Source organism: Mustelus asterias, chromosome 9 (genome assembly GCF_964213995.1).
Source record: "Mustelus asterias chromosome 9, sMusAst1.hap1.1, whole genome shotgun sequence".
Classification (NCBI taxonomy): Eukaryota; Metazoa; Chordata; class Chondrichthyes; order Carcharhiniformes; family Triakidae; genus Mustelus; species Mustelus asterias.
In genome coordinates this window covers 101,552,039-101,567,351 of record NC_135809.1, presented here as the reverse complement: position 1 = coordinate 101,567,351, position 15,313 = coordinate 101,552,039, and the positions used below count along the sequence as shown (strand labels likewise).

General features: G+C 37.8%; 1 protein-coding gene across 2 annotated transcripts in view; it reads right to left on the bottom strand.

Annotated features, from left to right (window-relative positions):
* Positions 1-15,313, bottom strand: part of sbf2 (SET binding factor 2) — a 555,079-nt gene that overhangs the window by 83,917 nt on the left and 455,849 nt on the right. For both annotated transcript variants that reach the window (XM_078220692.1, XM_078220693.1), the window contains exons 19-22: positions 12,756-13,018; positions 8,373-8,545; positions 6,241-6,314; positions 675-870 (exon numbers count right to left, since the gene is read on the bottom strand). In XM_078220692.1, the coding sequence (XP_078076818.1) occupies positions 675-870; positions 6,241-6,314; positions 8,373-8,545; positions 12,756-13,018 (706 nt within the window). The remainder of the gene's footprint in view (positions 1-674; positions 871-6,240; positions 6,315-8,372; positions 8,546-12,755; positions 13,019-15,313) is intronic.

The window sequence follows — 15,313 nt, the reverse complement described above, 5'->3', positions numbered from 1 at the left end:
GATGGTAGAGTAGTTACTGAAGTGCTAAGAGGCAGCCTGTTTACATTCTCTGAAACGGAACCACTTCTATATACCTCACCAGGAAATTGGATGCTGAAGGAATCATCTATTTACATTTATCTAGCTCCTTGAAAAGTTTCTTGCTTCTAGAAATAAAAGGAGCTAGCCAAGGAAACAAGTCTGTAAAATGTGTCTTTACTGATACCAGAACGGTAAGTGTGGATAGTTCCAAGCTTAAATCATCTGTGTGGTATGGACGCTTCCAGGTAGCTATTTTGTAACATAGTAACAATGTTAATAAGATGACAATATCCACTGATTTTAAATGATAAAATTGGACATTTTGGTACCACACAAATCTAAGGCAAAATTAGAATAGCCAATTTATGAGTAATGGGATACCAGAAAACAATTCAATGAATGGCATAACATTTAACCCATAACTCAAAGGATCAATGAGGTGCATCTTCCTAACATTGGTCTGCCCTTCAATTGTTAAACTACAATTGCAAAAGCATCCTAATCACAAGAATTTTGGTGAAAATCTGCCAAGGGTTTTTTTTTCAACTTATTGGCAAAAAACAGTGCTGCATTATAAATTTCTCATTTCCTAATTAAATGCATATGTTTAATACTTAATGTTATAACAGTAAAGTATTTTTAAAAAATCCTACCCAAGGGATCATGTGGTGTGCCCTTGAAAATAATTCTGTATGTGGTTAGAAATAAGGCCCCCTCTGCAGGCAGAATGTGTGGTCCACCTAGTGTTCCTCCTGATGCCTCCTCTCGACCGTCTGAGTCCAAAACAACACGCAATCCCTCACCAACAAACTCTTCACCAGGTAGTAAAGCTGGCCGCAGTATCTTGGGCTATAAAAGTATTGGAAAGATAAACTGTAACGAGTATATAAATAACATACCTCAAGAGACCATATCCTTTCTGTTGATTGCCACAAGGATCACAAAGAAATATTTGATTCTGGTTCATAACATATTTTGCTTTGGGGAATACATTTGGTTACAATTAAAGAATTTTCTACAGCCCAAGAGACTTAAATTTATACTCAAAGCATCAATTTGATGATAAACATTAATACACAATTTTCACCAGGAAAACTTTACAATATAATGAACCAACAAAAGTGATATGTTTCTCTTAGCAAATATAGGAAATGTTCACCATTCGAAGCAGGAAGCTTGATACGAATTTGATTAGTACCTACTCAGCAAGTCCTTGGCTGTAGGTCCTCAGCGACAGGTTGATTCGCCAATTCTGCCACAGTGTACCGTACACTGGACATGGGAATCCCACAGACTTCTACACAACCTGGTCAGGTTACCCAGCTGTAATTGCTTTATGGTCCAAGTAGTGGCTGGTGAACAATTCCTGGTATTTCGGGCTTCCTTTTTAGGTCAATCACCAGCCCAGTTGCCAACTAGTGTCCTAAGTATTTAAGTTTTCATAATAACTTTTTTATTTAATTCCCTTCACAAATATATGGCATTAAATGTTGGGCCAACATGATAATTTCACCCCAATTTTACAATTTTGATCAACTTAATGTTTAATATTGTTTTTAAAAAAAGGTTCATCCCTAATCATTTAATCTTCATTTTCCATCTTGTTTTGTTTTCATTTTAGTGCTTGTTTTTAAGCCTCTATCTTTTTTCACAACATTCTACCCTATCTTTTACTTTTCATTTATAATTACAGATACATTTTTTCCAAACAAGCCTCATTGTTTCTGAGCAATAGTTTTCCATCCCTGTTGCACCCTTTTTTCTTTCACTGTTTCCTGCAAAGCCATATAGAAGTTTGCATTTTCAACCTTTCCCCACATGCAGAAAAACATCACATCTGTGATCTGACATTTTGTTCACTGTGAGAAATTTATTCTGCTTTTTTGGGAATGGGACTAAGTGAGCGTCCTTTTCCTTTTCACTCAAAGCTGATGTGTTGGAGATACTTCATTTTCAAGCAATTGTACTTGCTAGGGACTCAGACAATTTAGCAGCATAACTTTCACTGGACATCATTTCTCAAAATGTTAAGTTGATATCTTCAATAGTTACATGTCAACGTTGAAGAGTTACTGCATCAACAGGTCCATCCAAACACACGACAACGCAGAATCGCCGAACAGGAACTGATAGCCAAGTTCCGCACATATGAGGATGGCCTCAACCGGGATCTTGGGTTCATGTCACACTACCTGTAACCCCCATGACTTGCCTGGGCTTGCAAAATCTTACTAACTGTCCTGGCTTGAGACAATTCACACCTCTTTAACCTGTGCTTAACCCTCTCTCCACTCGAATTGTCTGCACCTGTAAAGACTTGATTACCTGTTAAGACTCGCATTCCAACCATTATCTTGTAATTGAGTCTGTGTCTATATATGCTCTGTTGTGAACCCAACTCTTCACTCACCTGATGAAGGGGCAGCACTCTGAAAGCTCGTGCTACCAAACAAACCTGTTGGACTTTAACCTGGTGTTGTGAGACTTCTTACTGTGCCTACCCTAGTCCAACATGAGCATCTCCACATCATCGAGATATTTTTGATTCAAATAAATAAGGATTAAGTTTGGTTGAGCATTTATTATTCCTGTGGTCCAATCTCATTCGTCAATGTAGTGTCTCTCATAATAGTTCAAACCTTTTTATTTAGGTTCAATTCTTCTGTTATAATGCAGGGTGAGATAGAATTTGTAATATTCTTTTGCGCAAACTACCATCCAGTAGAGATTAATTTTTGAAGGTATATATACTTAGAAATTTGGTGCTCAGTTGAAATAGATTTTCCCCAGTTAAGATTCTCTTTCTCATAACATATGGTTGTACTCTTCAATCTATTGCATAAACTTTGATAATTTTCTTAGTCACTTCCAAGATTTTTCCATAGATCTGCTGCAAGTTTGGGAAAGGACCGTCTTCCATGATTTAAATGGTAATATGCAGGGTTCTTGTGGATGACGATCACTTTGGCTAATCTTTTGTAGCTGAACTGTTGCCAGGCCTTGTGACATTAATAGTTGTACATTTCAAATACAGATTCCATAATATTCACGTGTATAAGTGCTGATGATTTCACCACTTTGTTACCGTTGCTCCAGACTCGATAGAGTTTTAAAAAACAAAGATCTGCAGTATTCACTAAAGTGACTTGTAAACATATTCCATAACATCTTTTAAAACGCAGGTTAACTGAAAGTTCTTGGGATCCAGTCAAGGGCTTTTATGTTAACTTTACTACAAATTGTGTTGACTGAACACACAATAACTCTCATCCAACACGTCCAACAGATGTGAATTAGACATAAAGATATATGGGAGTTCCATTTCACTAGCTGAGAAGCATTTTTAACACTATTTGTCAAGATTACATGCACAATCGTCTTGGTATCTTCATGCAACTGAAGCAACAAGTCTTCAACTGTGAATTTCTTCCAATGTGACCATTAATTCCTCAAAGTTCTGGTGATTATAGTTTATTTTGTTCCGGTTACAAAAGATTTTCAAACCGCACAATCCATTACAATGATCTTTCTGCACAGAATTAGGCTGGTGCAGCTGGCTTCAAACTGAACATGCAGTCTTAAAGATTTCCATTCGTTTTTTGCTCTGTCACAGAATTCTTGGTAAATTAGCAAGTTCCTAGCAGACCACGAACTGGAATATGACAAATAATGTCTAGTAACTCATCCAAAATTGCATCTCGATCCACAGTGAATTCCCACTACAGTTTTGGAGGAAAACAATCAGTCTCCTAAAAGTGAGGAAAAAATTTCTGTTTGGAACATGGACTATTATTTGGACTACAATAAGTTGAAATACAACACAAACCTTCCTCACTTGCATGATGTCTACAGTCAGGCTACTATTTGTTCCATTAATATTCCATGCGCTAGCTGCTGCTCTGACCAAATATTGGTCAGTAATCTTCTGCATTCACAATTGTGTTTTAGGCTTCCAACTAGCTAAAATACTACTGAGCAGCCCCAGATAAAGTTGATGAAAAACTTCATTCTTAGTGCTTTATGTTGAAGTTATTTTGGTGTTTTGTTATAGCACAATATTCAGACTAATCTTTCGGAACTAATCTAATTTGCTGCAGTCATATCCATGGAGTTTAATTTTCATGGCCATTTCTCAAAAGTGCTTGAAGTCCATTTTGAACATTGTTAGCCATTTCCATTACATGATTGTCTCTGTCACTGAATTAGTGGTCTTCATTAGTTTAGCCACATCCTGTTGAGTACAGGCTACAAACTGCATAGAATCATAGAATCCCTACAATGCAGGAGGTGGTAATTCAGCCCATCGAGTCTGCACCGACCACAATTCCAGCCAGGCCCTATTTTTGATCTCCACATAAAGTTGCTTTAAATTCGCCTCCTTTCTACATAGCTACTCACTGAATAATTTCACCTCTCAATGGATGTAGTAACTTTAGCTTAATTTTCCACAATCCTAGTTATGTGCTTTATCGGATCTCTTTTAGTTTTTGATTACAAACCTCAACATTTTCTCCCCTGTTCTATGCTGGCTCATTTTCAGGCTCCAGAACTTATACTTATGCTGGCTTTAAAAGTTAATTCACATTCCAATCCTTGTAAGTTTCTTGTAGGATTAATATTAGAAGTAAGGGAGTACACTAAATTACTCATTGACCACAAGATATAAAGTCAAAGGAACAGACTAACTTACATGTTAAAACACATTGCGAAATATCAGGAATACTTCTTATAACCAAGGTGTAGATTTGAGCTGAGCTTTTCTAATGTATTTCTTCGTGTTTATTTTTAACTTTTGCTTCCAAGTTGCCTCTTCCTTTTGCATTAGTGTCCAGTATTTTTCTGCCGCTCACTCACCAAAGCTTTTCTACACAAATCTCAGGCTATAGGCTGAGATTTCTAGTCTTCTCCAAGTTTGGGATGGGTTCATAATATTCCACGGCTAGTGTTAATTGTGGTATTCGGATATTGCACCATTAAAGATATTTCATTTTTGTTTAAGATCATGCTGCCATTTTAAGTGCATTTGTTTTAAAGAAAGGGGTTACAGGGTGGTTCTACATGTGACTATAAGTACAACAGAGCAGTATTAAACGCAAATTTCCAATGGCAAAATAACTATTTTAAAGACATATTGAAAAAATGTCTGAAAAATAATTTCGTTTGTAGAAGAGGCAGATGAGCCCTGGTAATGCAAAGCATTACAATGATACAAACCATGCTATTGTTACATAAAATTAAATAAAACTGAAAATTATTTTGCAAGGATCTAATCTGATTAGGTTTTCAAAGACATCCACCAAATAACAATTCAAATAATGTTGCAACATTACTTGCATTTTTCTTAAGACATTAGTAGTTCATACAGCAAATATTAAAATATGAATTACTTTAAAAATATGCAGATATCCAGTGTCAATTTTTGGGACATTACATCAGTGATATCTGAGCAAAGAGAACAAATATTTAAATGGCCCACAAAACTGCAATTTAAAAGCAATATTGTCAATTTTGTAGTAGAATGTTTACCAATTATTGGTGGATGAAGGCAAAAGAATTAAAGCATGCTCAGCCAGTGATTTGGTTAAGATTGAAAATGTAATTTTAAACAGGATTTATGACATAGAATTCCTTTGAAATATTTGACATTACAATTGATAAAATAATTTTAGTATGAAATAATTTACATGATAAAAAAATTTTGATCACAAAATAGTGGATTTAATATGGCCAACAGCAACAAATCAAAAATTTCACTGGTCTGGTACCCTGATATTTGGACCATGACTAGCAGAAGATATTATTTTGCAGTCCAACAGACCAATTGGTGCTGTAGTGATTAATGAAAAGTGTAGATTACCCTCGGGCCCTATTTACTTGCACCAATCTGAAAGGAAAGAAGAAAGCAAAGAATAAGGAAGTTTAAGTACAAGCCAAACTGAAACTACCGTAATTATGAATGAAACAAAAAGAAAGGAGCAAATGAAATAAGGAGAAAAAAATCTAAGCAGAGAAGGTTTAGGAAACAAAAGTTAATGATCTAAATAGCCAAAGAAAGGAAATTTTCTCTTACTACTTTTTGTGTCAGATATAAAGATCAGCTAACAACAGCATAATCACGTTGGATTCAGTTCTTTTTGGTAAACCTATACCTTTGTCTAAGTTCTTTCCAAACGTAGTAGGGATAATAACATGCTGTCTGAAAGGAGTGTTTATATTTACCTTCTGTATTGGTGGAAGCCTCCTGCTTTCCCGATGAACAGCCTCAAGTGTCTCAATATGCATCGCCACAATTCCTTAAATAAATAATAAATCCCTTGGTCAGCTAAAGCACTTGTACAATTAAAACTGTTTAGTTTCTGCTGATTTCAAGTGATTTTGGCTATTTTTGCCTCCCTACTGACATTTAGAGGATGTAACATAGGCATATTTCCACAAGCCAAAGAAGCAAGTAACCAAATCAGAAGCAACAGAAAAAAGAACACCATGTTGTTAGGAACCAATTCAGAAACTCCAAGGTATATTATGAAGTTAACCTAGACCCCCAACTATTTTTGATTTTGACATTAGTGCGAGCATAAGCTGTTTCACTCCAGGTGTAATTCTATTGACCCACTAGGAGGCCTTTATTAAAACAAACTTTATTTAACAATAGAGTTAAAATATAACAAAAAGAATGAGCATAAATACTTAAGCAAGATAAGGTATGATTCTTAACTGCTAGCTATTCTATTAGTTCCAATTTAAGCAACATCCCCACAGATGTAAATTCCCCTTCAAAATCAGTAACAAATGAATTCCCATTCCTTCAGCCTATTAACCCATCTGGACAGAGATGCAGAGAAACACCCATCTTCTGACTTTCAGACAGCAGCCTCCAAAAGAGAATCTGTCTTCACACAGCCAAACTCCAATGAGAGACAGAGGGAGAAAATGCCTCTTGCCTTTTGCAGACCTCTAGAGAGAGCTATCTATTTTCTAGCAGATTCAGACTTCAATTTCCAGAAAGAAAGAGAGGAAAAGAGCTACTGCTTTTTTCAAATTCAAACTCCAATTGTCTGCTTTTTTCCTCTCTGCAACCCAGCTCTACCCACTCATGATTTGTAGACAACCAACACCATAATCACAGCTGAAGCATAAACATACCCTTCAGCAGAAACATGACATAAAATATATTTCTTCAAGGGCACAATATTGTCACGATGTGAAAAACAGCAAAGATGTGGGACTGAACAACACTCGATTAAAAATGGTTTGTGACGAGTATAAAATCTATTGCATTCTTACAACATTTTCTATTGATATTCACTTCTTATATGACCTCCATTACTAAAAGTAACAGCTACACAGTTCCAAAGTTCCACAGTTGTGGGCTTTAAGTCAACAGATAAAAATCTTTTAGTTTAGCCACTGCTTCATGCAGTCAAATCAGGACTTACATTGATATTAATTTCCTCTTTACTTAAGTTATTCGTTTAAATTAGTGCATGCTAGCTGTTCACTACATGGTTGGAATCATGCATCTTTCTCATTAACTCTGTCTTGACAGAGAATTCTGAGAATTGAATCATGGGAAGTCTGGAAATTTCATGGTGACCTGCACTGTTTTTATACCAATGGGAAATAAGTTGATCATACTGATAGCCTGGAAAGGTATTTATATCAACATTTCTCAGTCAATCATTTACGTATTGACTAGAGAAGTGATTCACATAAAACAAACAAAAAATGGGAGTATTCTGCTGGAGAGTGCAACCTTTAAATCATAACAAAATGGAGTTAGAGGAGGCCATTCGCCCCCTCAAGCCTGCTTGGTCAGTTGACTGTTAGCTAGCTTGACTACATATCTGACTTTGTGCCGCTTTACAAGAAAATCAAATCCAAGTGAACCTGGTAAATATAGGCAAAGAAACAGCAGGGTATGTCATGGCCACAGAGAAACTGAAGGGGGATTATATCAACAAGTGTTGCTTTGTCGAATGCAAGTCTCTATAAGCTTACTGCATTTATAATAAACACCTGCACACAAATTTTCTACGGTGAATCTGTGACTCAAAAAATAAATGGACAACCCTAACAGATATCTCCATGTCTTCTACATGGCTTTATTCAATGAGGCTGATGGCTAAGTCCCCAAATGTCTAATTTTAACACAAAATTAAGAAATCTGTATTTTAGAATGATGTTAAGGGAATAATCCTTTATAATGAACTGTAAAACATTTGAATACTAAATGAAAATTAGCAACCTGTCTGTATCTGCCTTTGGTAATCAGATAGGAAGAGAAATTATCTTCTTGCCTGCTCCATCCAATTCTTGGCTTTCTGCTGATAGAGGATACTTAATATTCTAACCTGGTATCATGCAATGCAGATTCTTGATGTGGTCCTGTGTGACTCCACTCTCTGTGCAGACTTTGTCAATAAATCTGGTAATGAAACGAATTACTGAGTTTGCAACATCATTGTTCTCTGCATCTTCAAACCCGCTTTCAGTATCATAACTCTCAGCGACGCTGCCAGCAATGCTGAAAATAAAACAGAATAAGCTTCAATAACTATGGAGAGATTATAGCAATATTATAAACTATAATTTTAAGGAGCAACTTGTAAAAAAGAAATCTATTTTTCCCCCGATACATCATCTGGAGTCACACACTTGTGATTCAGAGAATACGTAAGTAAGCACAACAGATTTCTACATGGTTGTTGGAATGCCAGTGACATAAACGAACAGAGATGCAGAATGGTATATATGATGATATCTTCCATGGATGTTCGCTTCCACTGCACTGTTTGATATTGTCCCTAATGCTATGGAGATCGGCACTTCACTATAGAATCCCTACAATGCAGAAAGAGGCCATTCGGCCCATCAAGCCTGCACCGACAACAATCCCACCCAGGCTCTATCCCTGCTAGTCCCCCTGACACTAGGGGGCAATTTATCATGGCCAATCAACACAACTACATCCACATCTTTGGACTGTGGGAGGAAACTGGGGCACCCGGAGGAAACCCATGCACACACGGGGAGAACGTGCAGACTCCACACAGACAGTGACCCGAGGCCAGAATTGAACCCGGATCCCTGGCGATGTGAGGCAGCAGTGCTAACCACTGTGCTAATGTGCTGCCCATATCGAGGTAATAAATGTGAATTGCTTGTTTAGTTGTGCTGTATAACAAAAATTGTTTACCAACAGTTTTCTTTTTTAAGTAACTTATATTTTTCTCCCAGCAGGCAGCAGAATAAGTAATTATTCCAACAATATCACCTGCAAATCAACAAGTAGAAAATCTCAGACCACCTAATAATAATCAAAGATGGCTATCAAGAAGGATTGCATGACAGTGCTCTTGAACCTCTCGGACTGTGCCTGGATCCAGCTGTGACTGATGAATGAACTGTACTTTAATAGTAATAATGCTCCAATGACATCAAGAATGTCACAAAACAAATGTAAAAGTAAAACGCTATCAATTTGTTTCACTCCAGAATGGTATTAATTATTCAGCATAGTCAATACTTCAGCATAGTCAATAATTCAGAAAGTATTTGAAAATAATGCAAAAGAGAGTGAACAGATCACAATACACCAAGCAAACAGTTTTTCAATAGTTGGCATAATGTAGCCAATGGTGACAAAATTAACTACTTTTGCGTGCATTAGTATTTTTCTAATATATTGACCATTCCTCAGGTTTCCAATGAAAATATTCCCGACTGAAAGTCCAGTACTTGGTGTTGCCCAAAGATCAATAAGTCTTTTTGAAGATGAATACAAACTATCAACTGTAAGGCCTATTTTTGTTATAAAGATTGTATTTGCAGACTTTACTTGCTAATTATTGATTTGAAGATGCATTTTCTCCAAGGGAGGATGCATTTGGTTCTCAGGTTTTTATTTTTGTAACAGTCCTCTATTTGCAATTATTTATCAATTGTTGAATTAACAAACAAAAACAGAAAAGCTGGAAAATCTCAGCAGGTATGACTGCATTTGTGGGGAGAGAATAGAGCCAACGTTACGAGTCTAGATGATCTTCGTCAGAACATCGGCCTCTTCTGACAAAGGGTTATCTAGGCTCAAAACGTTGGCTCTATTCTCTCCCCACAGGTGCTGTCATACCTGCTGAGATTTTCCAGCTTTTCTGTTTTTGTTTCAGATTCCAGGGACCGCAGTATTTTACTTTTATGTTGAAATAACAAATGTTGCTGCACATCCTTTCTATCGATGTATGTTTATATAGTTTACTTGACCAACATAAATATCAATGTAAATGATGTTCAAACTATTTAATTGTTTTATGTGCTTGAGTTGTTTATGATGGATTTGTAAGGCTCTATTTCAATGCTGCAAAGTTCATCCTGCAAAATTGAATGGTAATGAAACGATCGAAAACAACCGTTTAAACTTGTTTATGACTTGTAAATCTCTAGTTGCAGAAGCAAACCATGATGACCTCCCCTACCAGCATTGTAACCAGACCAAAAAAGTTGACATGGCCAACCTTTAACCTTCAAAAACTCATCAGGTTCAAACAGATTATGCACTGCATTCCAATTTAATCTCAGTCATGAGTTGAACGCCAACAAAAACAAATGGTACACTGCACTGCTAGCATATTTCGCAAAAAACTGCATTTCCTTTTCTCAGGAAGATGCGGTGTAGGGGGACAAGACGGCCCAGTGAATTTCAACTTCACCTTTCAACTCTGGGAAACAGAACTGAATACAAATCAGACTTTTGAAAGAGTCCTGGATGGCTGTTTACTGAGTTTTTCCAACTGCTGAACTTTTGCTAAAATATTGCCTTAAATGAATAGGAAGTGTTAAGGTGACAAGTCGAAACATTTCACCAGTTTAACAGCTGCAAGGGAGAGTTCAAAATGTAAAATTTCATGATTTTATGTCAAAACAAGTGCAATATGAAACCTAACATTAATTCTGATCTTTTACTACTGACTTACAAAACTTCAACTACATGCAAACAGGCACAATATTTAATTTCTATGACCGAAGAGAAACCAACTAAGCTTTCTAAATTAAACCGCCTTAATATGCAACTCAAGGATTTGTAACAGAATAATGGGCTAATATCAAGTTTAGCTTTTCGGATTACTAGTGTGGAATCCTATATAACAGACTACATTTTGCAGTGAATTGTTTGCATTCAGTTTCATTACCTCTTTAAATCTGACCGCAGCTTCAGGATTTAGTGCAAATGCACATTAATACAGAAATCATTAAATTGCATTATATTATTCACAGCTCCACGCAGGCTCTGTTGTGCACCCACATGCCTCTGCCCATCCCATCACTACCAAAATCGGAAGCTGAAAACCAATCGACTTGACAAGAACTTTCCCTTTTCCAGTCTTATATGGCTATTTCATCCCCGTAAAAAGATAAATCCCAGTTCAGTGAGATGCAACTGAGTTTTTAAGTGGTGATTTGAACAATAACCCCTGCTGAACTATTGATCTTTCTCTGAAAATTTAGATTTTTTGCGATATTAAAGAAAAGAAAGCTTTTCATTTGCATCACACATTTCATGATGACTAGTCCTCTTAAAGTTCTTTACAGCCAATGAAGTGCTTTTGAAATGTTGTAAACTTGGCAGCCAATTATGCACAGCAAGCTCCTCCAAAGAGCAACACAATAATGACTAGACAATCTGTTTTTGTGGTGTTGATTGAGGAATAAATTAGTCAGAACACTGAGGTAACTCCTCTGTTCTTCTTTTAAATTGTACTGCGGATCTTTTACTTTCTTCAGAGGGGGCAATTGGGAACCTGGTTTAATGAATTATCTAAAAGATGGCATCTTTGACAGTGCAACACTCCCTCAGTACTACACTTGGAGTGTCTATGGAGCTTCTACAATAACCCCCCGAGTATATCCCAATCTTTATTTTGTTCTCTGTAAAAGTTTTAACAAGTGATTTCATTATGAGTGCTTTTCATTTCCTACTTGGCTGTCTGTCAGAATTCTTTAATGTGATTGGCTGTTTGGATAGCACAACCCTGTAACTCACCACTGGGAATTCCCATTAAATAATGCTACAGTGTATTACACAATGAGACAGCTGAAGTTCTTGCCCACTGAGATTGCTAAATCTCTCTGCAATGCTTTGCTCGTGGTCAGTAATGAGTGTCCTTGCTTTGCCAATTACCGCAAAATCCAGGCCATTACATTTTCAATTAACACCAAAGTAAGCAGGTGTCTTAAGGTTAAATATAAGCCTATTGCTTGTGTGATTTTCAAAATGTGCATCACGTTAAAATGAAACTTGAAAAGCTGTTGTATGTGTAGGCTTAAAGGATCAAGATTTAACTTTAAGTTTATTGTGTATGTTGCATTAGTGCAAGTGTTTCTACCTTCTGTGAACTTACAGCTGACCTTCAGCACACCAACTGAGGTTTGGCTGTGAAAGAGGAAATCAATTGACCATGATTTTTATTTGACTTTGTCAGTAAATACTCTTCACAATTTTCAAAATACCGTGCAGGTCTTATGTTCATAACATCTGAGGCATTTTCTGCGTTGATTATATGAATGTCAGTAATGGTAGCAAAATTTTGGATATGAAACCATGCTATTTCAAGAACAAATTGCATTATATTCTTTAGCACAGTTCAGTACTCAGAATGTTTATATTAAACCATATGAAACCAATTGTATGAACAGAATAAAGCATGAAATGAAAGGATTCAACATGATTTCAGACAAACCTGTTCGTGACAAAACTATTGCTCCCACTTTCCCAGTCTCCTGTTGTAGCATTTCGCAGTAGCTTGTTTTTGCTTGTGTCTAAAGGAACCAGCAGGTAGACCATGAGCTGGGCGTAATGAATGGCTTGGCTAAACACAGTGTTTTCCTCTCCCTTTTCCAGCTCCTGCTGTTTCTCTTTGTGGAGTGTTGGCCATAAACGCAGCTGTTCTGCTGCAATGTCCATAGCTGTTTTCTCATGCTCTGTCGGTATTGGATCTTTATCCTAAAATAAACAGAACAGAGTTCAGCAGCTGGATATTGAATTTTTCTTCCTTCCAGCTTTTTCCGTGAATGCCCTTTGCATAGGCTAAGACACATAAGATGAACTGCAGACAAAGCATCACATAGCTCAGAATGTGTTACAAGACATTAAAATATTCAAGGGTGAACATGATACGCTAAACCGCAAGTGATTTATCAACATAATATGAACCACAAGATTTGTGACTGTCTATAAATACTTCCCCCATGTGTGATAGTTTGGAATATATACTTTTATTCGACAAAAATCAAAAGCACATTCTTTGACAAAAAGTACCCAGGCCAGCATCACATAATTCATGTTGATGCACTTCTGCAGTATTTAACTCTCAATGAAGCAAATTATTCCATTGCATGTAAGTGCAGAGTAGCATACACGTACATATTAAGTAAGATAGCTTGAATTATATCATAAACCATGTTTTGATCATATTTATATGTTATGAATATCTGAACCTCACAATTCTGATACTGCCTATTTTACTTGTCGTTATTAATAATAAACAGCTGACAATATTGAAGAGGTTTACCACGAATCAGGATTTTTAGAATTAGGAAATAAAGAGGGGGGATTCTCCCATCTCGCTGCGGTGCTTTTGTACCGTAGTGGGCCGGGAGACTCGAGCAGAGGCCATTTCACGAGTTTCCCGCTAGGTGCCACGGCCTGACCCTGCTGGAGCGAAGGGGGGACCATCAAGGCCCCCCAGAGAGTCAGGTAAGGGGGCATGCCCTCTGGGCATTGCCAACTTGGCAGTGCCAGCCTGGGCCCCCAGCACTGCCCAAGAGGCAAAGTGCCAATACCCAGGGGGCATCTTGGCACTGCCGACTGGGTATCAGGCAGTGTCAAGGGGGCAGGACCTGTGGGGGGGGGGGGGGGGGGGGGTGGGGGGGGAGATCGGTGGGGGTCCCGTTGCCACTCTGCACTTGGGCAGAGTGACAGAGGGAGGGAGGCCAGCGATCAGGGCTGGGGTTGGGGTCAGGGCTGCCAGTGGGGAGATCGGGAAATCAAGGCTGCAGGGGGAGAGGGCTGGGGTGGGGTCGAGGCTGGCACAGGTGTGGTCGGGGGAGGGGGGGTAGGCGATCGGGCCGTGGGGTCTCAGAGGGCCAGTGATGAGAGGTCACAGAGGCCAGCAGTGCGGGACCACTGCGCATGTGCCGATCTCAGCACTGACAGATCGGTGCGTGTGGTGTGGCCTGCGCAGCGCTATGCTGCCGGCCTCTCCAGCCAGAACAGGCCCCACCCACTGATTTTTGGACTGATTCCCACTAGTGTCCTCTGCAATGCACAGAGTGTGGGAGATTCATTTTGAAACTCCCACTGAAAAAAACCAGCGTGATTTACTCCAGTTTTTACGTGAATTCGATGCTTAGAATGTTTTTGGACGAGTCACCCCCAAGATCTTTATAAATACAAATAGATTACTTCATTTAAATTGAAGTGATAAAAATTTTTATTTCCTGTTATTGTAACTAAAGTAAAATGGCTTGGAAATTTTGGATGATATAAGTTTTTATCATTTACAAAAGGCCATCAATCAGAAGCATTAATGCTGTTTCTCTGTTCTTCTTCAGTCCGTCTGAGTATTTTCAGCACTTTCGACTTTTATTTTCATTTTTATCATTAGGTCTGCTGACAAAATAAATGAGCTACCTGATATTCACAGTGACAGTAATAGTTAAATGTTAGTATATCTCTGATAGTGAACCACCTCGCCCACCATGGAATTGGCGTGGGCGAAGATCCGAAAATGGAAATCTCTGTTGACCTCGGGCGGGAATTTCTAGTCTCACCCGAGCAAGGCCGTAAAATCCTGCCCATTGTCTTTTTAATGCATTAATTTCACAACACACAATTCAGTTGTTGTATAAATGCTAGCTAAATTGTCCATTAATCTTTCAGTTGCTGTTTAAAACTCCTACTTCCTTTTTTTATTCAGTTCACTTCCCACTTTGATGCATTTGATTGCATTATTGTGAAGTGGAAATTACACACTTGTCAAGTTCCACTTTCATACATCATTTTAAATGTAGAGAAATTATTTATCTAGAAATAACTAACCAAACCAAGATGGCAACCATAAGTTAAAGAAGAAAGGAAAAATGTGATTTATGCAGCAAGTATTATGGTAAATTATCAATTTACCAAGGATATTCTGACAGAATCACTCTCCCCAGTGACCCCTACAAATGAGAAGGACAAGAGTAATGATGTCACAAAAACACCTTTCAAATTGCCCATTATCCAAACATCAATGTA